Source organism: Lactuca serriola, chromosome 6 (genome assembly GCF_051521515.1).
Source record: "Lactuca serriola cultivar US96UC23 chromosome 6, Lser_US96UC23_V15, whole genome shotgun sequence".
NCBI lineage: Eukaryota > Viridiplantae > Streptophyta > Magnoliopsida > Asterales > Asteraceae > Lactuca > Lactuca serriola.
Window position 1 is genome coordinate 181,069,557 of NC_136413.1, and position 23,937 is coordinate 181,093,493.

General features: G+C 32.9%; 4 protein-coding genes across 5 annotated transcripts; 1 reads left to right on the forward strand and 3 right to left on the reverse strand.

The window, feature by feature from the left end:
• Window positions 1-394: 394 nt before the first annotated feature.
• LOC145060458 (zinc finger BED domain-containing protein RICESLEEPER 2-like) lies at window positions 395-4,515 on the forward strand. The gene is made up of 6 exons (XM_079008117.1): window positions 395-1,173; window positions 1,262-1,732; window positions 1,806-1,899; window positions 1,974-2,744; window positions 2,828-2,874; window positions 4,185-4,515. The coding sequence occupies exons 1-6, from the start codon at window positions 395-397 to the stop codon at window positions 4,513-4,515; spliced, it is 2,493 nt and encodes an 830-aa protein (XP_078864243.1).
• A 1,392-nt stretch (window positions 4,516-5,907) lies between these two features.
• On the reverse strand, window positions 5,908-9,523 carry LOC145057491 (alpha-glucan water dikinase 2-like). The gene is made up of 14 exons (XM_079005347.1): window positions 9,323-9,523; window positions 8,923-9,032; window positions 8,773-8,851; window positions 8,599-8,690; window positions 8,470-8,521; window positions 8,307-8,389; window positions 8,088-8,217; window positions 7,869-7,994; window positions 7,583-7,693; window positions 7,279-7,377; window positions 6,828-6,986; window positions 6,615-6,707; window positions 6,407-6,528; window positions 5,908-6,339 (listed from the first exon to the last, which is right to left on the reverse strand). The coding sequence occupies exons 1-14, from the start codon at window positions 9,392-9,394 to the stop codon at window positions 6,132-6,134; spliced, it is 1,536 nt and encodes a 511-aa protein (XP_078861473.1). The 5' UTR covers window positions 9,395-9,523; the 3' UTR covers window positions 5,908-6,131.
• Window positions 9,524-9,581: 58 nt separating this feature from the next.
• Window positions 9,582-11,058, reverse strand: LOC145057492 (transcription initiation factor IIA subunit 2). Of its 2 annotated transcripts, none has more exons than XM_079005349.1 (4): window positions 10,916-11,058; window positions 10,592-10,739; window positions 10,116-10,166; window positions 9,582-10,040 (listed from the first exon to the last, which is right to left on the reverse strand). In XM_079005349.1, exons 2-4 carry the CDS (start codon window positions 10,718-10,720, stop codon window positions 9,900-9,902), a joined length of 321 nt encoding a protein of 106 aa, XP_078861475.1. In that variant the 5' UTR covers window positions 10,721-10,739; window positions 10,916-11,058; the 3' UTR covers window positions 9,582-9,899. The 2 variants fall into 2 exon arrangements, with proteins under 2 accessions (XP_078861475.1, XP_078861474.1); XM_079005348.1 differs by having other exon boundaries at window positions 10,592-10,771; window positions 10,916-11,023.
• Window positions 11,059-14,641: 3,583 nt separating this feature from the next.
• On the reverse strand, window positions 14,642-18,575 carry LOC145057494 (uncharacterized). Its single transcript, XM_079005350.1, has 6 exons — window positions 18,440-18,575; window positions 18,172-18,267; window positions 16,369-16,504; window positions 15,910-16,047; window positions 15,527-15,648; window positions 14,642-14,994 (listed from the first exon to the last, which is right to left on the reverse strand). Exons 2-6 carry the CDS (start codon window positions 18,219-18,221, stop codon window positions 14,832-14,834), a joined length of 609 nt encoding a protein of 202 aa, XP_078861476.1. The 5' UTR covers window positions 18,222-18,267; window positions 18,440-18,575; the 3' UTR covers window positions 14,642-14,831.
• Window positions 18,576-23,937: the final 5,362 nt, after the last annotated feature.

The window sequence follows — 23,937 nt, forward strand, 5'->3', positions numbered from 1 at the left end:
ATGTACTATTGTAGACTTGTAGTATATATTTAGTATATATTTACATACGATGTATATGTAGATACATGTGCTATTGTAGTATATATTTACAGACATGTTAGTTTGCAACGTGATTAAAATCGGCACTCCTCAATTGCAAGTTTGCAACGTGATCACCTTTTTGCAAATTGCAATGTGATAACCTGTTTGCTTTTCTTTTCTTTTCTTACATATTAATTCACCTTTTTTACAAATTGCAACCACATCACCTGTTTGCTGTTTTCAATTTACTTTTGCATAAATATTATGTGTATTTGTTGGTATTCATGGTGTTATAGTGAGTTGTTTAGTGTTGCATAAATATTATTTCAAATTTATGTATCTAAGATTTGTATTGTTTTCTTATGAAGATTCAATGGATGATGGAGGGTCTACAACAAACCTGTTAAGTCCAATAAAAGATATGGGGGCCGAAACAGGTGTTGGGATTGATAATCCGTCATCACAATTAGTACATGGTATGGATCACACAACTACTCCAAATGAAGATACGACAAGTCAAATTCCTAATGAAAATGAAAGTGTGACAGAAAAAAATAACGAAGCTGGTGAAGATGAAGTACAATTAACGAGAAAACGAAAAAAAACATCAAAAGTATGGGATGACTTTGTTGTAGTTACACTCCGAGATGGTGCGAAAAAAGCCGAGTCCACTCACTGTAAGTCGAGGTTGGCTGCTACTGGTTCAGGTCCTACATCATCATATAGAAGACACCTAAACAGCTGCATCCCCCATAAACAATGGCAAAAAAACCAACAAAAACTAAATTTTCAGCCTAGTGGGTGTGATGTGGATTCTGTGCCACCATTGATCGGACCGGATACAAAATATGATGAAAACAAGATGATGGAGGCCATAGCTAATTGGATACTAAGTACTGAGCAACCATTTGCTACTATGGAAGATGTCATGTTTGTGAAAATGATGAAGACAGCTACTCCATTGTTTGAGAAAGTAAGCAGAGTTACAATTACATCAGACTGTTTTAAGGTATACGAGCATGAGAAGAAAAAGTTGAAAGCCCTTACAAAAGCTGCCTCTAAAATCAGTTTAACAACTGATTGTTGGAAGTCTTCGCATCAGAAAGTTGATTATATGGTTATTACTGCACACTTTGTAGATCATAATTGGAGGTTTAACAACTTGCTCAATTTTAATATTTAATTATTTATCTTTTTCTTTCTATCATATTTTAATTTATATCTCAACGTTTTTCTACAGATTACAGAAACATGTATTAAGTTTTGTACATGTTCCTCCTCCTCGTACTGCGGTTGATATTGCTGATGGTATTTACAAGTGTTTGCAAGAGTGGGAAATTAAAGATAACATTTTCACCATCTCAGTTGACAACGCAACTTATAATGACAAAGCTTTAAGAAGATTGAAAGAAACTTTTTCGCGTGTAAGAAAACTTTCATGTGGTGGTAGATTATTTCATATACGGTGTTGTACACATATATTGAATCTTCTAGTGAAAGATGGTCTTGCAATAATTGATCATATCATCGGTGATGTTCGTGAGGGTATAAAGTATATTAACAATTCGGAGGGTAGACGTCTAAATTTTTCAAAGGCTGCACATCAAATGCAAATACGTGATCGAAAGTTAATGCTTGATGTTCCAACACGATGGAATTCAACCTATGATATGTTGTGCATGGCTCTAAAGTTCAAAGATGCTTTCCCAAGGTATAATAAAATATACCTTAAAGTTTTTAACACATGTTCATATTCACTAACACCTTAATTGTGGTTTTCTTAGGTATGCAGAGTATGAACCACATTTTCATCACTTGCCAACTGACGAAGATTGGGAAAATGTTCAAAGTGTATGTGAAATTTTGAAGGTTTTTAAGGTTTGTGTTTAATATGCATAATATTTTATAAATAAATGATTTTTTTGTTGACTAAATCCAACGATTATGTTTAGGTGTGCACGAATATCATCTCAGGCAGTGATTATCCTACTGCTAATTTATATCTAATTGAAGTGTTTAGAGTGAAGCAAACTCTTGATAAAGGCTCATTATCTGCAAATGATTTTATTCGTGATATGGTGAAGAAAATGAAGGAAAAGTTTGACAAGTATTGGGGTGAGTGCCACCTTGTAATGGCAATAGCTTTTGTGTTAGATCCACGGTTCAAGATGAAGTTGGTTGAGTTTTGTTTTCCAACACTTTATCAAAATTCAGACGAGAACATTAAAGAAGTGAAGAATGCACTTTATGAAATGTATTCAGAGTATTTAGAGATGCATGATACATTAGTTAGGGAATCTGCAGCACATGGAAGCGAACATGAAAGAAATGTTTTAGGGTTGAATGAAGGTACATCACTTGGATCTGAATGGGAGGCGTTTGGAGAGTTCATAAAGGCTGTAGATTTGGAGAGACCAGAAAAGTCAGAGCTTGATATGTGTTTAGAAGAAGGTGTTTATAGGGAGAAAGGACAAACAGGAATGGAATCATTTAATGCTTTAGAGTGGTGGAATGTGCACAAGTTAAAGTATCGTGTTTTGTCATTGATGGCTAGAGATGTACTTGCAATCCCGATTTCTACTGTTGCATCTGAAGCAACTTTTAGTGCCGGGGGTAGAGTTATTGATCCATATCGAGCTTCATTGGGGTCCGACACAGTACAAATGTTGATTTGCGGAGGAGATTGGATTAGGCAAGTTCATAGAGTCAAGAAAAAATTAAAGGTATATCTGAAATAATCAAAACCACATTATAATTGTTATTTTAATAGTTTAAATTATTAATTTTCAACCTTTTTATTTTGTAGAAGGAGGAGTTTCCTATTGAGGTTTTACTGCCCGAGGTGAACACAAAGTAATTGAAGGTAATTAGATGTGTTAAACAACAAATTGTTAATCTGAAAAATATTTCAAAAAATGATTCCTTTGTACATTTTGCTGGTTTTGTGTATCGGAGGAGTGAAGCTGCATAAAGGAAGATTTGTCTGTTTCTAGTCGTTCAGTAATTAGGAGTTTAACTACTATTTTTGTAATTTGAGTTTTTGCTCTTTATGTTTTTATAAATGGTTATATTTTAGACATTAAATCAATGCAAATGGAGAATCTATGAATGTATGTTTTGAAGTTAGAATTTGGATTATTCCCTTGAATATATGATAAAAAATTAAACGAGCCCAAAAACCATAAACGAGCTCGAGTCGAGCCTAAGCTCATTTAGGCTCACGTGACAAACAAAACGAGCCGAGCCCGAGCCGAGCTCGAGCTTCTTCTTTTTCCTACGAGCCGAGCATGAGCTTTGAAATTGGGCTCGAAACGAGCCGAGCTCGAGCTCGAGCCAACATACATTTATACGAGTTCGAGCCGAGCTTAGGTATGTTCGGGCTCGGCTCGGCTCATTTACACCCCTATCTAAGGCCATAATGTCGGCCCACCATTGAGGAGTATTTAGAAGATAATTGTCTTTGTGATAATTTATCTTGGTCTGGTATGCGTTTGGTTATGAGTTATATCTGTATGATATGTTACGTGATATAGATAGTTTCCCTGATAGTGGTCCTTAGAACCAAGGGGTAGGTCGGTACCCGGATATGCCTGACTATATGATTATATCTTGTTATTGTATGTTAGTGGTAGGGGGTGGAATAGTCCCCAGTTACTTGTTGAAAGATGTCGATGAAGATTACCGGTTGAAAGATACCGATGATGATTACCGGTTGAAAAATACTGATGACACTGTATGGTATGTGGTATGATGGGGGAACTCACTAAGCTTTGTGCTTACGGTTTCAGATATTGGTTTTAGGTACCTCTTCATCTAAGGGGAAGGAGCCGGCGGCGTAGCATGACATCACACACACATATGATTTTCCGCACGGTGTTTTCTGGGATTGTACTCTGATATGACATTTGTTCATGGTTGTGGGTTTCAAATATGATACTTGGTTTTGAGATGACGTGTTTATATAATATTTTCTAATGAATGTTTTATGAATTAATTAATAAAAATGGAATTTTTAGGCTTGAATTTTGGGATGTTACAAACCTGCAGTTTCTGTGACAATGCAGGCGATGGAGACCAAGAGCTCCCTGATCGATGGGGTCCGTAAAACCGCTTAAAATTTGAGAAAATTAAATTCCCTATAACTCAATACTTACCGAGAATAGATACAGATTCGTCCTTGTAATCGTGCGAGGGTACTTCAAAATCGTCGTCTTCGTAGTTGTAGTTTTCGAAATCGTCTTCGTCTCTGGAGAATTCGTCAAAATCGGGAAGATCTGGGTTGATAAGGGGGTCTGTCGATGTGGTTCCATCTTCTGGTTCTTCAAGAAAGCTAAGGTCTTCATCATCGTCGTCAATTTCGCCTTCATTCTTCACCCTACTCCTTCGAATTGGTCAAGAAACAATGGAGGTGCTTCTGATTACTTGGATGGTCGGCGTGAAGGAGTCTTCAGCCGATTGGATGGTCGTAGGCTGTATATAAAATGGGGGAATTAGGTTAAAATCAACGTAACTAGCAAAATTATAGGGAGTATTTGTGGAAGTTATTTCTCAAATTACCTAGTTACCCTTATTGATTTATTTAATTATTGATTTTTCTATTAAATTTTGATTGGTCCATAATCATTCATACAATAACACAATAATTAGTTTAAACACCTGAACCTATCTCTCTCTCTCTCTCTCTCTATATATATATATATATATATATATATATATATATATATATATATAGAGAGAGAGAGAGAGAGAGAGAGAGAGAGAGAGAAAGAGAGAGAGAGACGAGGTGGTCATATACATTATACGGCTAACAGTTAAAAATAACAACAATTATAAATAACGTAAAATTAAAAACTTACATTATGTTACCTTAAAAAAAAGTGAATGATATTTGAAATAATAATTATGATCAAATATAAAAAAATGTTCATATAAGTTATATTTAAAATAATTAACCTTAACGATGATTAAAATTAATATTAAGTAAAAGAAAATTTCACATGCAAGCTACTAACATATATCGTTGAGATGTTATGTTTTTAAAAGAGGTGTATTTGAATTTTTTAACCATAATAATAGTTAAAAGTAATTAAAACTAGGAAAGAGTTCGCATGGGTTGGAAATAATTTAAAGTTTTTTAAAAAAATGGTTAGAAATAATTTAAAGTTTTCTAAAAAAAGTGGCACAAAAAGTGACTGTTTCCAAAAATATGTAACTACGAAATCCAAGAGTGTATAGTAAGGTTGATTATCCATTTACCAAGGAAGGGTCAAATGTGTATTAACGGAAAAAGTATGTGTAAAAAAAGTATCGAAATGAAACAATGTTGGAAAAAATATGGAAATAGAACAACGTTAGAAAAGGAAGGGACCAAATTGACAATTGAAAATACTTTTGTGGGTGGAGATTGTAGTTGTAAAAACTTAAGGGATTAAACTGTGCAACCCCCAAAGAATGGTGGCATAAATCTAAAAATCTAAACTTTACTGTTAAAAGTTCCCATGCGCTTTAATATATATATATATATATATATATATATATATATATATATATATATATATATATATATATATATAATTCTAAAAATAAATTTATTTTTTATTTTGTATGTGCAACACACAAATAAAACTATTGAGATGATGTGTTTTTAATATTTATCTATCTTATGGTATAAATAATTACATTATTTTTAACAACTAAACACAAGAGTCATTATTTAAAGTTAACGGCATAATTCTTTAATAACATATACTTGCCCACTTTTAATTATATTACATTTTAATTATATTATATTATGTGTTATACGTTTGTCATTTTATACAAAATAGCAACACACTTTAAAAACTTTATGTAGGATAAACATGATTACTTTATTATAATAGATGTATATGATCACAATTAAATTGTCATATCAAATATGTTGGAAAATTGGACAAAACGAAATGCGTGTCGTTGTCATGTTCTACATAGTAAAATGGGGCCTAAAGAAACAAAGGTCTTTTGGTCTCTTTCACTTTTTTATTCTATAAAAAATGACAAACAACTCCAAACCCTACATAGCCAAACAAGTAAAGTTTATATCTTTTTGGGACATGTTTTACACAAGTTGAGTTCTAAAGACTTAAAGGCTTGCATTGAATCACATACACTTGTCCATCTTGCACTACTCCTTCAATATCTTGGGGACATTTGTATAAGTCTTCTATAATCTTTGCAGCTTCTGCAATCTTTGAGTGAATCGAGGCTTGAAAATGTAGATCAACCACCATTGGGTCTCTTGAGTAGACCAACACAACTTCCTCCTTGTTTTCCATTGATACACTGCAAAACATTTTAGCTGTAATCACAACCTTGTCTCATATTTCATATAAATATTTATATTACATACCTGTCATATATACCATGACATGCATATCTGTTTGTGTCTTCAGATATGAAATCCGGCCTAAAGATGATTGACCTCTTGTTTTTTGCATATAATCCAGTGGACTTGCTTGGGTAACAAGTAACCTGAAAGTCAGATTACAAAATAGTCATGACTCATGAAAATGAAATCTAGTTTTCATAGGGATATATATGAATCTATATGATCTTACAATAGGTGATTTAAGCTCTGATTTCTTAGTAATAGAACTCATGGCACACCCTTGAGAAGCACCAACTAATGTTTCAACTGAGCCCTTGACTATCTGTTCCAAATAGGCCACCAAACCAAAAGTATGTCAAAGGTGTAAAAGACCTTAATGCCCTCCTCATTCTCATAACTGAAAATAGCCCTAAACAAAAGCAGCCATAAATATGAGACTTACCTCTGTGTATATCTGTGAGGAGTCATGAGACACAGGATGATTTGTGTAAGTGACAAAGGCATAATCAGCTCTAACATGTTCTTGAATCAAAATACCAATACATAATGTATCATGATTCTTGTTTTTATGTGCTCTTTCATTCCATTTAGAAGCCCAAACCTGGAGATAATGGGTAATATAGCAAACGTTAAAAATGTCTTCTTATTTTGGTCAAATTAATTGCCAAATAATAGATACACATCCAACAGAGTAAATTTCAAATTCAAAAACAATAAAAATAATATAAAGTTCTAAACTTTTATGATGATTTCATGTTCTTATTACAAAACATGGAGAGTTGTTGCAGTAAAAACCATTCAATTTTTTATTTAAAATTTCATAGGTAAAGGTTTGACCATAAAGTCAAACTGCAACTACTTTTTGGGAAGAGAGGGAGAAATATCAAATATACCTTCTTCATTGCTTGCCAGATTTGATTCCATGTATCTTCTGCAGGACCTTGAGGCCATGGTATTCTTGAACTCTTCATTTTCTTCCTAACTTCAATGCTCTACAAATTTACAAAATTCAGAGCTTTTTCAGATTTTGTTGCAATTAACGTTAGAAATCTCAATATAGGAATATCACATTCTTTCTCATGAAATGAATATGAACATATAAACTCATAATGACCATGTAACTATACTATTAGAAAAAAAAGTAGCATTCAGGAGAAAATTTAACATATAATTCAAAATCAAGTAGTGATAAATTACCATTCTACGAGGAGCTTTCATTTGCAAAATAGTTTCTTGAATCATCTTAAGCTTTGAAACGTCTCCCCTATCTACATCTTCACAAAGACAAGCAATTTTTGTTGCTAATTCCTGAAAAAAATTGATCAGTTAATATAAGCTTTAGTAAAAGAGACTGATATATGTAACCAAAACACCTGATATACTAAGAATCAACTTGTTGTAATCATATACTTAATTTCACTCGTAGAAAAGGCCAAGGATGAAAAAACACACAAAATTTTTCATGAACAAAAAAATGGCAAACCTTATTTATGTCTTCTGATAGAACCTTTTCAAATACTCCAAAAGGAATGACAACTGATGCTGGAAATTTTATCCATGCTGGCATCTTGTTACTCAAGAATCTAATGCTGTTTGACTTTTCACCAACCTGTGTTACCACACTGCCCATATCATTCTATTTTTTATCATGAGGATGAGAAGGGCAATCACGTCTTTTGCACAAACGAGAGATTAAGCATACCATCTCATTGCAGGCTTCTTCAAGTGACATAGCATACATATTGCTAACAATGTTGTTCTTTTGTGAGGGTCCTTTCCAAGTGGAGGAAGATGTAGATAGTTTTGGAAAGAAAACAGAGTTGCAGAGGTGTCTGTCAATTAAAGAAAATGTTAAAATCTTGAGTAATTAAGAAACATGCTCCTTCAAAAGTTAATCCTGTGGGATACAGATAGAATGTACCTGTGTCTTAATGGCTTTTCAACCTCCTCATCAGACATTTCATTCAGTAAGCATTTAGAGCTTCTTGCACCATAATCTTCAACCTGAAAAAATGAAATTTAAATCATAATCTATAGATACTATGAAAGTATGAAGTAGAGTTTGAAAAGAAAAAGATACTTGCATCGATTTGTTCATGTAAATTGATGTGGAAGCTTACTCCATTCATCTTCAACCTATAAAGGCAAAACTACAGTGCATCAGAACCAATAAATAAACTAACATACAATAAATTTTTAAAAAATAGATAAACCATTTATCGTGTTTGGTATCTTTTAGAACAAATTCAATGGCACGTATCTTAGGATCCCTTAGCTCAATGTTAACAACATATGCATCTCCCTCCTACAAGTGAAATACTCAATAATGAAGCTAGAAAAGTACACTTTCAAGTTTAAACAATAAGGCAATGATTTAAAGGACAAACCTTTATAAATGGGGTTCGCAAAGCACTTTTCTTATGAACTCTTGTCCCAGAAGGAATAAAAGAGGGAATAAACCATTTTCTGCAAGAAAAATCAAAATCCAAATGACATAAGAAAGCAACAAGGTTTGAAGTTTAAAAGGTTTCAATCACTTGTTTCCATTGGAAATGCAACCCCAGTGGAGAATCCATGGATGTGAGCAGTTTTGAAGTTGAAGTTTCACTTTTGCATTGTGCCCACTTTTAAATCCAGATACATCAACCTATTGATTAAAAACATTGCTTCCAGATCAGAAGTATACTTTGACTTCTGAGGTCAAATAGGCTTAACTTCTACATTTCAAGAATCATACAGTTCTTTCATATCTTCAAGAAACAATTGATAAGTACACTAAGTTATATTGGATGATACATACACATAGATGAATGTTGGTGTTAACCTTTTTAGTTTTTACCTCGTTTATGCCAATTTTGAGCTTGAAAAATAAAACATATTTGACCTTAAGACTGGAATTGCTCATGTGGGTGATGAAAAATGTGAACTACTACTAACCTGAAGTATCATTTCATTTTGGAGTTCAAAAATTTTAACTTGAGTACGTTTGCTAGACTTCAAGGATGCCATAGTGTTTGATCTTTGAACACCTGAGAATCTGATAAAACTGAAGTCTGAAGTATGTTACAAACCATAATGAGGTTGAAAATATTCCCAGATTACTCAATTTTGAAGCAAAGACTCACATTCCCCATGATTCTAGAGGACAGGAATATTTTAGAATAAAGCATAATAATAATAATAATAATAATAATACTAGTTACAATAATAATAATTATTACGATAATAACAATAGCCCAGAAGCAACATTACATTTTTCTACTCCATCCTATCACACCAAATACAACATAAAACATAATGAAAAAAAGGAAACAAAAAATAAATACAGAATGAAAATGAATTACACAAGTAAAAAGGCTGATAGGATTATTTGAGATTCTGTTACGTGGCAAATTCTAGAAGGTACAACAATAGAACAGAACACCTCCCCCTTTTTTATTGTACCCTTTTTTTTCTATACTTTTAATAACTACCATAAATTATCAGTAACTAGAGATGAAACCCTAAACATGAATCACTGAGTAAGAAGCTTGGAGTCACATGCCACTATTTTAACTTGACCAACATTCTCTTGGGTCTCATCATACTTGAAGATGGCATCTTGAACAATGAAAGTCCACACATTATCACAGAATCTGTAGGTGTGCAAGTGCCCCTATTATCATAAAAGTAAGAAATTTTTAGAAACATGTTAAGAAAAAAAAATGCTATGTGTAAATGAGTTTTTTACCTTTATGGTCACCTTGCTTTTAACTTGACTATCAAGAGCTTCTGTCATTGACTGCAATCATTACAACACTGTAATCACCAACTGAGACTTAAATCCACACCATACATACTCCATTAAAGGAATGATCCACCTTTAATTCAAATCTTAAACTATACAATTTATTGATAACTTGTTAATTTATCATATGAATTATGACAACTCTACAGTCTACACTTCCCATTTGGTCAGATCCATAAAGGAAACACATCTACTTCTATCCTTTTAAAAATCGAACCTTTATTTCCTAGCTACAGCCTACAATCATTTACTAAACGAATTTAAACTAGATTTTGGCAAACGGGGAACATAAAGCATATTTCCAAAGTCTAATCATTTTAGCGTTTCCCTTTGTGGAACGGAGAGTTGGGAATGGGATCTATTCAAGGTAGGACATACAGAAACACAATTCAGTAAAGAATTATATGGAAATTTAAGACCTTATCGAACTGAACAAGGACTTGAATTGCAAGCTCCGGACTAAGAACCCCATTCGAAACCATCTCATCCAATGTTTCCGTCAAGCACATACCAATTGTTGATCGGCGGTATAACTCAAAAGTTGCCATTCTTCTTACTGATCAAGATCTGTAAGATGTAAAAAAATGATCTTTATAAGCCTGAAATCAAGAAATAAGTAATCATTAACCTGAAAAACCTAAATTGTAAAAATAATGGAACGTTGCAGATGAATTTGTAGATTTTGTAGCGAATCTTGGACATTTATAGTTGAAAATGAAGGGCGAAAGAGAGTAATTTCTCACCTGAGTTCGTTGTAGAACAGTGGAGGGAGAGAGATTGGGGGTTTTTATACCTAGAAGTTTGTAGCTGCTGGCTTATATATAAGGGGAACACGCGATCAGATGTAATAGCTATATGTACAACGACAAAATTACCCCTACTCTAATTTATTTATTTATTTATTTTTTGTATTGTGATCTGTGAATATGTGGGTCATTAATGTTGGCAAGGGTGTTGCTTGTCAAGATATGTGGAAGAGATGTTCGAGAAGTGTTAGGGAATCGGTTGTAGGGATGAAAGTGGGTCTAAATTCGGACCGGATGGACCCGGACCCGGAAAACCCGGAAACCAGACCGGTATATAGGAACCGGTTCCGGTTCGGTTCCGGGTAAAATGAATCTAGAACCGGAAAACTCGGAAACATCAAAGTTGGTAGGTTGGAACCGGAAAACCCGAAAAAATCAGAATTTTTTGGTAATTACTCACTATTTAGTGGATTGAACTTTGAAAATTTTCATATTGATATCCCGACTTTGGGGGACTGTAACTCATTGAATATAAAACCAAAATTGACAAAATTATGGTCTAAAATCATGTACAAACTCTAAACTACAGTCTGGAAAAAACCGCATGTCAATCCGACTTTAAATGAATGAGATAAGCATGTGTTAACATTTTCATAGAATACAAAGTACAAAAACAAATAGATGAAAAGTTGAAAATTTTCAGTTTTGATATCCCGACTTTGGGGGACTGTAAATCATTGAACATTAATTAAAAATGACAAAATTATAGTCTAAACTCATGTAGAAACTCTAAACTACAGGTTGGAAAAAACCACATGTTAATTTGACTTCAAACGAATTAGATATGCATGTTTTAAAACTTTCATAGAATACAAAAAAACTGAAAAACTAAAAACTTTCAGCTTTGATATCTCGACTTTGGGGGACTATAAGTCAATGAATATAAAATTAAAAATGGAAATTTTATAGTCTAAAATCATGTACAAACTCTAAACTACACGTTGGAAAAAAACCGCATGTCAATTGGAGTTGAAACGAATGAGATATGTAGCTTTTAAATGTTTCACAAAAACCAGTTCCGGCCCTAAAAGTGGTTTCGGTTTTTAGACCCGGTTTACCCGGACCCGATGGACCCAAACCCGGATTACCCGGAACCCGAATAAAGCCAAATTTTAAACCTGGAACCGGTTCTATATATTCCGGTTCTAACTGTTCCACTTCTGGTTTCGATCCGGTTTTCCGGTTCTAAATCTCATCCCTAGTCAGTTGAGTTGGAGAAGCTGTCAAGTATGGTAGTAGGTACAACTTTGTCTAGAAAGACAGATTCATGGGAGTGGAAGACTGGCGAGTCCAACATTTTCTCTGTTAAGTCTCTTAGAGATTTAATGGATAATAATTTGGATATCCATAATTATATGGGGAATTTTCATCGGGTGAAATGGATTCCAGTTAAAATGAATTGTTTCGTTTGGAGGTTGCCTTGCAATAGAATTCTGGTGGCTTGCAAGCTTGTGAGAAAAAGAATTTTGTTGGATTCTATTACAATTCAAGTTTTGTAAGTGTTTTTTTTTTTTTTTTTTTTTTTTTTTTTTTTTTTTTAAATTAACTCATGTAATACATGAGTCTCATAACTAATGTTATAATATATAGTCTCTAGTAAAACTCATTTTTATTATGAACTTTTGGAAAATGTTAGTCGATAGGCATTGGATCCATATACATATCATGGGTACTAATGTACTCGATACAAATAATATTTTTCTTCTACCCATTCTCGTATGTGGACAATAACTTAGTATCAAGATATAATCCGACCCCACTCGAACTATTGTTGTTCGAAAAACTAACAACATAATTGTCACAAATTCACAATAAATCTTCAATGGTCTCGATATGAAGTTCGTGACCTTAGTCCACTAATAAGATTTTGCAACATCTGGTTGCAAGTTGCATTTATAAACCGCAACGCATTCTGCCATCATTGTCGAGCCCGTCGTTAGTTGTTGCTTATGACAATCCACAAGATAGGCCCGCTTGCTAACATAGAGATGCACCCCCGAAGTTGACTTTTTATTGTCTTAGCATTTAGCAAAGTCATTCACTTCTAATTTATCAGTTCTTTTATAAATTAGTTCATACTCTTTTGTCCCTCGAAGATATCATAGTACTTTTTTTAAGTTTTTCGATGATCAAAATCAAGATTAGATTGATATCATTCTAGCATTCCAACAAAATAAGTGATATCATGACGAGTACAAACTTAAACATACATTAGGCTTCCAGTATAAAAACATAAAGTATCAATTTCTTTTGTTTCTTTTCCACCTATGTTTTTGGCATTGAAAAGAACAAAAAAACGTCTCTTTAACTATGGGAGCAACCGAAAGCATTGTTACATGTTATAACGTGCAAAAACACATTCAATATAAGCCTTTTTAGACAATCATAACTTCTCATTGGCCATATCGCGGTGTATTTCAATTCCAATCATGTAAAAGACAACCCTGAGATCTTTCATGTTAAAATGACGTGAAAATAATCACTTTGAATCGTGCAACAAATTCAGACCGTTAGTTGCCTTGCATCAGTGATCCTATTAGTCAATATGCTCCCATACTCTTGTTGTCATATTCGAAGGGAGCGCTCGAGGCCTTGAACATTCGGAAAAGATTATTGATAGCGTAGAGTTCGAGTCCAAAACCAGTTGGAAGTGAAAGTTCTTGTTCAAACTCCTACATGGAAGTCTTTGAACGGTTTACAAGAACAATCATCCTAACTTAGACCTTGAGGACAAAACAATACTCCTAAATTAAACTTTGAGGACAAAACAATAATCCTAACTTAGACCTTGAGGACAAGATATGTTTCAAGGGGGGGATGTTATATCAGACTTTAGTAATTGTGGGGACCCGTATGAACCAGGGCGCGGTTTTGTTATGGTGTTCATAGTGGCATGTGCAACGCCTAATTTCTGTATGCAGTGCAAAAGAATTTAAATTTTTTTTCTACTATCATGTCACTACTTAAATTTTCCGTGTCACCCCTACTATGAAATCTTGTGTCCTGGTATGAACATGTGACACATGCATAAAAAATGAAGCAAAAAATGGGTAGGAGGAGCATAAAATTACTCGTTTAGATAAGAGAATAAAGAGGGGCTTAGGGTTTGTTAGGGATAAGGAAACATAAGATTACTCGTTTAATATGATATTTTCTCCTTTCTCAAACTTATATTTTGTTTTAATTGAAGCTATATTTTATTCCTTATTTACCCTATTTAGTATTTAGTGAGATAATCCTCCCTCAGGGGTTGTTTGAACTTTGAAATATTGATATCCTATTTAGAAAACTATCAGTGATCAATATAGCCTCTTTTCTTTGTGGCATTCTAGGCCAACTAAATTCAAGTCAAAGGTCTTAATGTCTTACGCTAAATCAAACTTGATTTATCAGCTCAATATGCCTTCTTGATAAAAGCTTGAGTTTGATTCAAGAGATATTCTAAATTCGAATGATCGATAAATGAAATGGGTAAAATTACCTTTTTGCCCTTCAAGTCGCTACCATTAAGTCAAAATTTCAATGAGTTAGAGGATATACTGGGAGCAAGTACGCAAGAGGATTGCAAAGAATGCAGAGTACTTCCCCAAAAGAGTATTTCCCAAAAGAGTATATCAGTGAAATGACCTTTTTGCCCTTTCGAGCCACTATCTTTAGGTCAAATTTTCAAAAGAGTATTTCCCATTAAATTTAAATCTTTTTATATATACCGAATAAAACAGAATGATCACCAGCAATGTCTGGGATGATACAAACTCGAAATCAAATGGCAAATATGTATATATATAGTTTTCTATATGTAGATATTTTGACACATGAGACTTCATAAGATCTCAACCTTTGACTTTTTACTTCAGTTGACCGGTGGCTGGTTTTCTTTGAAAAGAAGTGATCCAAGAAGAATGGCAATGCCGGTTATGGCTATGGTGAATAAAAGCCGCCTGGTAGAGAAGTCTTGTGGTGGTGGTGGTGGCGGCCTTCTGGCGGCATGCTCTCTTTCAGCTTCACGTGTAGCCCTTCATAAAACATCATCCATGAGTGTTAGAACAGGAGCAGATCCACATGTCTGGTTCGTTGGATTCCATGGGATTGGAGTTCAATTCCATTCCAATCCCACATTTGGTTGCAAATGAGTATGGAATGGAATTCTGTTGGAATTCACAAAATCTTTTACTGATGAATTTCAATATCCCTTCCAAAAACCCATGGAATTCAATTTTGTACCCATTTGCAACCAAAACAGGATTGGAGGTTACCAATGAATAGCTAGCAATTAATTAACACATTAGTTTAGAACTAATTTTTAATCTACTTACAAATTTGTCCAAAATAAATCATTCTTTCAAAACATTTTGTTTTCTTTCTCTTTCATTCATCTGTAAAAATGATGATCTTCTTTTTTTTTTTGAAAACCAAAACTGTGTAAGATGGTTTGACAAGTTAAATCACTCTTTCTTCTTCCCATAAAAGCATCATCATTTACATTAAAGAAAAAAAAATCCAACATATTATATATTTGGAAGAAAAAAAAGAAAAAGAAATCTAAACCTGGGAATTTCAGCTGTATTATTAGGAACACCGTTGCATGTGACTTCATGGGCAATTCTCTCTCTGAGTCTAATATATCTGTTACACAGATGACATAGCTCTGTCCTATTTCCACAAACTTCCTGAAATTATAGCATCCTTGGTAATAATACAAATAATAATAATAAGAGTAAATCACATTTTTGGACCCTGATTATAGTTGATTTTTCAATTGTGGTTCTAAAACAATAGTCATTTTACTTGGAAGAGGCACAAAAATGTTACAAAAACTCAAATAAGGACCAAGATTTGCAAATGAAAAGTTTTGGGGGGCCAAAATTGAAAAGAAAAAAAAAACGGCTCTAAATATGTAATTTTCTCTAATAATTAACAATAATAATAACCTGATGCTCAGATAGATCAGTGGCAGGCAAAGGAAACTCGCAGTAATCACATGTCACAATTCTTTTCGGACACTTTTCACCTTTGTGCACAGCTAGGATTTCGCGTTCCATCATCTCATTGCACAGTGAACAAGATACCTGTCCCAAGGGCAGTTTGGTCATTTGATACATACATACATGGTCAGTTGACAATTAGGAATCCATCACAACGATTTTTAAGGCCCCATCTGTATGACAAGACAGTTGGTACTGTGTTTGACATGTAGACTGATGTCAATATGACAAAAATATCAATTTTTTACAAAAAAAAAATGTGGGACAGGGTCTCACTCTTGTTCTTTTATTTGTGAAAAAGACGTGAATACCCTCCTCATCCTCATCACTGAAAACAGCGGAGCGAGTCCTTAAGTGAGGATGGGGAGGGTATTTTCGTCTTTTAGCAATATATAGTTTACATACCGGAGCATGGGTGGTTGAGTAGTGTTCATCTGCGTGTTTTCTGGGCACCATATCATCACAAATTTTACACTTTTCCAAATTACGTGAGCAGTGAGCATAATGCAGATCAATATTTGAAGAGGGAATAGCTCTATCACTGCATCACATTCACCAAAAACATAAATCCCATTAATTAATTAACCACTAAATACAAATACACATCAAGCTCTTAATTAATTAGCATGGACAAACTCATAAACTACAACTACCAAAGTCTAAGGGGGCTGTTTGTTTTTGCAAAAATGACTAATTTGCCACTTATATATATTACTGGGTTAGAAAATTTTCACATTCAAGTTGTTTCTACTTATAGTGTTGAAATCTGGAAAAAAAAATCTCTAAATGTTAAGAGAAGTGTTTGACAAGTGAGATTAATGAAATTTCTGAAGTCTAAATGCAGAGCCATTTAGAATGTTTGACAAGGGAGATCATGAAATGTCTTGATATTTATATTAATCCATATTACACTTTTAAGTTGTTAAAATACTTTTAGTTTTTTTACATATAACTAGTAAACTAAACTACAGATTAAAATCATAATTTAAATAGATCAATAGAAAAGAAGCCAGCTCACCAAGAAAAATAAGAGCTTTTAATAAGATCTTAATGAAAAAGAAAATAAATGAGCTTAGTTTTCTAATATCTAAACTAAATCACACATTAGACTTCTGTTAAGATCTTATCATAAAACACACACACTTATTTTTTTACTTACCTCTTATTATTATTTATTATAATAATACAAAGCGGATTTCTTACCAATTTATGCAGCCACATTTCAATTTATTACCAAATTTTTACCAATTTATGCATGCATAAATTGGTAAGAAATCCAATTTGTTGCATAAAGTGGTAACAAATTGAAATATAGTTGAATAATTGGTAAGATATCCACTTTGTTGCTTTAATTGCTAAAAAAATGGAAGTTCATTGCATAAATAAGTCATTAAATTGATGCATAATTAATCAAGATGGAGTGCCATTTAGTCTTATAGCTTAAGACAAGACTCATGTACATAGCTACCACCAAAATAATCCATTACTGCAGCTGATCTACTAAGATTAAGCAGTTTCAGCAGTTCATGCTTGAAAAAATTGCCACCATAGAAAGACAATTCCCATTCATAAGTCATAACACTAACTGAATATCAGAAACTTTATAATACTACCATATGCAGTTAAGATAATGGAATGACTAATTGATATTTTAACCAGAAGTAATAACCTCCATGTAAGCTAATTAAAATCTCAAATACAGACAACTTGAAATCTAGAAAGACTTAAATTAAAACAATTAATGCAGGAAACTGGATAACTGAAAACTCCAGAAAAAAAGTACATACATACATAAATAAGGAAACAGTTTCTGAGGCATCCATGTAACAAGTAACTACACTAAACTTGACCTAAGTCCCATGTGATGCTTCAGTGAAGCATCCTCCATTAGGAAATTTTTATTATCATAATTGTATCTTTCATCTTACTAAAAAGTAAAAGGTATGACTACTCAATCAAAGTCCATAGAAATGAGTATATGACTCTCTCTGTTTCCTTACCTTTTATATGTGTTTGCTTGTGTAAATAAACCCCGTAATTGTTCGCAATTTTGATTAATTTGTTCTTAATACAACCATTGTCATGAATATTCCCCCTCCACAAACTACTGCGGATACCTCAAAATACAATCCATGCTTCATGAATACACACACACACACACATATATTTACTCAAAAAAAAAATCCAAGAAAGGAATCTTAATATTACCAGTGACTGCAAATCTTGGTGGTGTCGGCATGATCAGAAGCTACGGCCATGGTCTCAACTATAAATATCAAGATATACAAAGGGTCTCCAAATTATCTGCAAATTCAAGATCATAAAATCGAAGTTATAGATAGAGTTAGGTGAAAATTCAATGCTTTAAGATAAGATCATCGAACTTGTCAATAAAACTACGCGATCATGATCCACTATACACAAAATTATTCACATAAAAACATCGAATTTTAAAATTAAAAGCCCTAAGAAAGACCTTGATTGAGAAATCGATCGGCCTTGTTTTCTCCAAGATCGAAGACTTTTCCACCAGCACGCACACGAGGAAATTATTTCACTTTGACGCTTTTGTTTATTGATGGTTTTTATTTATAGTAATCTGGCTCCATAATTAGTCTCTTAGTTCTAGTGATAATTTTTTTTAACTATTTCGTTAGCCCAGGCGCGGTTGTGTCGCGTGTTTGACACGCGCCGCTGTTTTCTTATTGGGCTTTAGTACTTGAGTCCAGCATTTGGAATCTCATTTTTAGACAATATATTCTATCTTCTGTTGGATCATATATCTTCTGTTGGATCATATGACAATGCTTCCAATTTCCAACATCTTCTGCATAATAAATTTTATTATTCAAACGAATTACATTAAAATGATATATGTATTTCGTGTTATGTTTAGTCTTAAATCTTTCTTCTAAAATATATGTTTAAAATTGAGAATATGACTTATTAAGGTAATTAATTTTTCGGTATGTTCATATCTGGGTAACTATTTTTTTTTTTTTTTTACATATCTAGGCAACAAAATTGTTGGAAGTGTTCACATATGACTATTATGACCTGCTATAACAGGTTAAATCCTAGATGTGAACGTTTTCAACAAGTTCGTTACCTACATGTGTACAAAAAAATAGTTACCCAAAGACAAAATTGTAAAAATAGCCCCTGTGCTTGTCAAAATTATATGGTTTTGGTCCAAAAACGTTTGGTGGTGCATCGGTGGTCCAATTTCGGATACTTTGTGTGAGTTTGGTCCTTATGGTTAGCATTTTTATGTGATTTTGGTTTATACCCCACCTAAAATGACTAATATGCCCTTAAAATTGTTTTTTTCTATTTCTTTTAATTAAATTGTAATTCTGTTAATTAAAAACCAGAAAATATATATCACCCCACTTATCCCTCTCTCTCACACATACACACACACATTAACAAAGAACTCAACTTTTCAGATCAAACATTCACCCCAAAAAACCATCTGTGCTCATCAACAAATTTTTCAGATCACAGGTAGCTCAGATCTGAAATCGATGCACCCGTCCTTCTCTCACAATCGCATGTACTCTCCTTCTTGTTCTAGCTTCAATCGACAAAAACCACGACCCTCCCTTCCTTATTTTCTGTTCTGATTCGATTCTCACCACACCTTCTTCGATTCAGATCGCATGAGGTTGGGATGGTGAGTCTGGTGGTGCTAATCGGATTTTTGTGGTAAATCAAGAAGAGGTTAAGGCGTGTATTTCATTTTTTTTTCTTTTTTTATTAAACTCGATCACAACCCCTTCTTCTTTCTCTCTTCTGAATCAATCTTATTTTACTTTTTTTTTTTATCTTTTTTGATGGCAGATGTGTGTTGGCTTGCGGGTATGGTGGGTTATGGTGGTCTGGTGGTGTGTGATGTGGGTAACGTTAGAGGTGATGATCACATTGATGAACAGGGGAGAAGAAGGTGAGGATAGCTGATTAGAAGGGGTGACAACGGGATGGCTGTAATGGAGTTCAAGGTTGGTGGTGTATGGTGGTGATAGTACCGATTACGATCCAAAAAGAGATCACATCAAATCCGGAACTTGAATAATTAATCGTTAATCAAGATGAAGAATGAATGAGACATACAAATAGGATAGAAAAAAGGGAAAATTGCGTAATCTGAACCTTGACTTCTAGTGTTCTTAAAAAATGGAGAACAACTTTGACCCCAACTTCATGGGCTTCTACCTTGATTTCTGATTTGCAGGTAACAAGGGATGGCAATGGTAGTAACCGTCAAGGGAGTGAGGAAGATGATAAAGCTTTGGGTGGATAAGGAAGTCGACGCTTTTCTTTCTGTGGGTTACACATGTGTAGAGAGAGAGAGAGGGGCATCTTTCTCAATCTTAACTAATAAAAAACATTTGAATAAATATAAAAAAACAAATATAAGGGTATAATAGTCTTTTTATGTTGATAGGGACCAAAAACAATAGAAAGATCCAATTTTGGACCAATGGTGCACCAACATTTCATTTTGGACCAAAAGCACATAAATTTGCCAACCACAGAGACTATTTTTGCAATTTTGTCTTACCAAATATGAACAAAACGAAAAGTAAAAATTAAATTACACGAATGGTCCTTGTGGTTTGGGGAATTTATGTTTTTGGTCCCTAACTTATTTTTTTTAACTTGGATGGTCCCTATTGTTTATTTTTGTTGCGCGTTTGGTCCCTGTCTTACCTAAAAAGACTATCGTGCCCTTATTAATTTATTTTTTAATTACTTTTCTTATTTATGTATTTATTTTTTACATATTTAAAAAAATTAACAGACCACACATATTTTTATCTCCTCGGATGATACCTACTGTTTATTTTTTAATTAATTTAGTTTTTTTTTTAACTCGGATGATCCATACTGTTTAATTTTGTTACGAGCTTGATCTTTGTCTTACCTAAAAAGACTATTGTGCCCTTATTAATTTATTTTTTTAATTAATTTTCTTGTTTATGTACTTATGGTTTATATATTTAAGAAAAATTAGTAGACCCCACATATCTATATCTCCTCACCATCCCCTCTCTCATGCTTCTCAACTTCTATTTATTTTACATCTTTAGTGATATCGACGTCTTCATCATCACTTTTTTTTCCGGTCCTTCAAGTTTGTCGAATCACCACCACAATCCACTAAAGATGAAGAGATAGTAGGTTATGATGTTGGTTTGCCAGAGTTGAAGTACCAAAAAAAGAAGGATGGTGAAGACGTCGATGCTACTAAAGATGGAAAAGAAATAGAAGTTGGGGAGGATGAGAGATGGGATGGTGACCGGTAAGACCCAAATTAAATTTCTCAAATGTGGTTTCAGGTTTACGGTGAACAGATACAGATATGTGGGGTATATTAAATTTTTTTAATATATAAAAAATAAATATATAAATAAAGAATTAATTAAAAAAATTAATAAGGGCAAAATAGTCTTTTAGGTAAGACAGAGACCAAACGCGTAACAAAAATAAACAATAGGGATCATCTGAGCTACAAAAAATAAATTAATTAAAAAATAAACAGTAGAGATCATTCGAGAAGATACGAATATGTGTGGTCTATTAATTTTTTTAAATATGTAAAAAATAAATACATAGATAAGAAAATTAATTAAAAAATAAATTAATAATGACACAATAGTCTTTTTAGGTAAGGCGGCGACCAAATGCGCAACGAAAATAAACAGTAGGGACCATCCAAGTTAAAAAAATAAGTTAGAGACCAAAAACACAAATTCCCCCAAACCACAGGGACCATTCGTGTAATTTAATTTTTACTTTTCGTTTTGTTCATATTTGGGTGACTATTTATTTTATACACATGTAGGTAACGAACTTATTGAAAGCGTTCACATCTAGGATTTAACCTGCTATAACAGGTCATAATGGTCATATGTGAACACTTCCAACAAGTTTGTTACCTAGATATGTACAAAAAAAAATAGTTATCCAGATGTAAACATACCGAAAAATTAATTACCTTAATAAGTCATATTCCCGTTTAAAATTTTATACCTCCAAAATATATTTTTTGAGGGCTTAACCATTATGACATCTATTTTGATGGTATCATGTAGATTAGACCTGACATGATATCAATTCAATTATAAATTATTCATATGTACTCATTACATAAAATTATTCATATGTACTCATTACATAACAAATTATTTTTATTGATATTTTGAAACTGACATGTAAAAAGTTATATTTAGTTATATAATCATAGAGATATAATCAAATGTCATAAAAACATGTTGGTTTTTGTTTTAAAAACATGTTTTTTAGATTGTATATCTAGGGATTTATAATTTGAAAAAGTTTTGGATTAAAAATAATAGTTTTTGATGAAAGTGTTTAGTTTTACATACTTTCTTCATCTTATTGCTATGTTATTATTTATTTTATTTTATTTTTTGTATTTTATAAATTAATATCTAATAAAGAAATAATATCATTGTTGTCCAATCAACTATATATTTCGATCCCACTTGGTCCCTAATATTTTTTTTAGTATTCTAAATCCCTAAAATATATTGTTATATGTTAAGACTACGAGGAATAGACTCAGCAAGCCTCTCAACATTGTTGAGTTAACTCGTCACACACTGCCCCAAACGCAACATGTCGATATTACACCCCAACTCGGCAAAATATTGTCACATCCTTAATCATCTATTAGTTCTGACTTTTTTTTTTCAAAATTTCAAACTTATGCCTACTTTTTATTTAATATAAATAAAAACCGTTAATATCATTTTTTACCACTCTCAATTTCATTCTTCTCTCAAACAACCACACAACCATACAATATCAAAATGTTTTATCTAAATTCTTCTAACACCCCCAAACAACCAATCTATCATTATGGCTCCATGAGACCATATTATTCAGCATATCTAACCCAATTCTAAATCCAATTTCAACCCGAATTTGACCCCTTTGAAATTGTTCAAGAAACATAACTACAATCTCAATCCGAGCCCAATCCCCTATCCGAGAGCCAAAAGGGGAAGGTCCCGTCGAAAGAGAAAGCATTGGTCTCATCATGTGTCGATGCTTTGGAGGACCTCAAGGTCAACAACAACCAAAAAGGGCTAAAAGTTACAAAATGTTTCCTCATGAAAATGAACAAGGAAAGTGTCAAAAAAAGATAAAATTTATACAAAATGGAGGAATATGAAAAAAATTGTTATGAAATTAACGATTTTTTACCAACTTGAGGCAGGATTGGCGTAGTGGTGAAAACGATGCAACCATATTTGAGTAAAACACTTGAAATTTTCCGTAAAGAACATTAAAAAGGTTTCAAAATTACTGAGTGTTGGAATATTATCAGATAATGCAAAAAATGGTTTGAAATCCAAACTTCGGAATAATACATATGTGGTTCTAAAGGAACTAAACATCTAAGTCCTCCTACACATCTTCGTATGGTTATATTGGGTTTGACCTAAACATTGATAACGACCTAATTGAAATTACACAACCTCCCTACCCAATGGGAAGAGACAAAGTGAAAAGAAAGAGTAAAAGTTTTGCTTCAAATTCAAATTATCTACAAAATATGAATGAAAAGATGACAATGACAAATAAAAATATCAAAAATTAATTGATATTTACATAGAAACAAGAGCTCAAGAAATAAAAAATCTCCATGATATGAAACTTTTACTTCAAGATGTAAGTCACTACACCTAGGAGAAACGTGTTTTGGCTTTAGCGGTGAAAGCTGAACTAAAAAAATATAATATTTATTTATCTTTTTTTATTCATATGTTATTTTTGTTATCATGTTTTAATTTAATTTAATGTATTTCTATCTTAAAATTAATGAAATTTATAGGTTTTATTTAAAACAGTTGTTTAAAATTAAAAAAATACGGTATGCCAAATCATTCGCTTCAAATGAAAAAAAAGTATGACAAAGTTGATATAACACTAACGTGGTAG

Excerpts from the sequence above, each read along its gene's own strand:
- LOC145060458 (XM_079008117.1), top strand. The coding sequence starts at position 395 with ATGGATGATGGAGGGTCTACAACAAACCTGTTAAGTCCAATAAAAGAT. Across the intron at positions 1,900-1,973 it reads AAATTTTGAAGGTTTTTAAG|GTGTGCACGAATATCATCTC; the intron begins GTTTGTGTTTAA and ends GATTATGTTTAG. Across the intron at positions 2,745-2,827 it reads GAGTCAAGAAAAAATTAAAG|AAGGAGGAGTTTCCTATTGA; the intron begins GTATATCTGAAA and ends TTTATTTTGTAG.
- LOC145057494 (XM_079005350.1), bottom strand. The coding sequence starts at position 18,221 with ATGGCCGTAGCTTCTGATCATGCCGACACCACCAAGATTTGCAGTCAC. Across the intron at positions 16,048-16,368 it reads ACTCAACCACCCATGCTCCG|GTATCTTGTTCACTGTGCAA; the intron begins GTATGTAAACTA and ends CCCTTGGGACAG. Across the intron at positions 15,649-15,909 it reads CTGATCTATCTGAGCATCAG|GAAGTTTGTGGAAATAGGAC; the intron begins GTTATTATTATT and ends CTATAATTTCAG.
- LOC145057491 (XM_079005347.1), bottom strand. The coding sequence starts at position 9,394 with ATGGCATCCTTGAAGTCTAGCAAACGTACTCAAGTTAAAATTTTTGAA. Across the intron at positions 7,378-7,582 it reads TGAAAGCTCCTCGTAGAATG|AGCATTGAAGTTAGGAAGAA; the intron begins GTAATTTATCAC and ends GTAAATTTGTAG. Across the intron at positions 6,708-6,827 it reads CCTCACAGATATACACAGAG|ATAGTCAAGGGCTCAGTTGA; the intron begins GTAAGTCTCATA and ends TATTTGGAACAG.
- LOC145057492 (XM_079005349.1), bottom strand. The coding sequence starts at position 10,720 with ATGGCAACTTTTGAGTTATACCGCCGATCAACAATTGGTATGTGCTTG. Across the intron at positions 10,167-10,591 it reads TCCTTGTTCAGTTCGATAAG|TCAATGACAGAAGCTCTTGA; the intron begins GTCTTAAATTTC and ends TAATGATTGCAG. Across the intron at positions 10,041-10,115 it reads AAAGCAAGGTGACCATAAAG|GGGCACTTGCACACCTACAG; the intron begins GTAAAAAACTCA and ends TTATGATAATAG.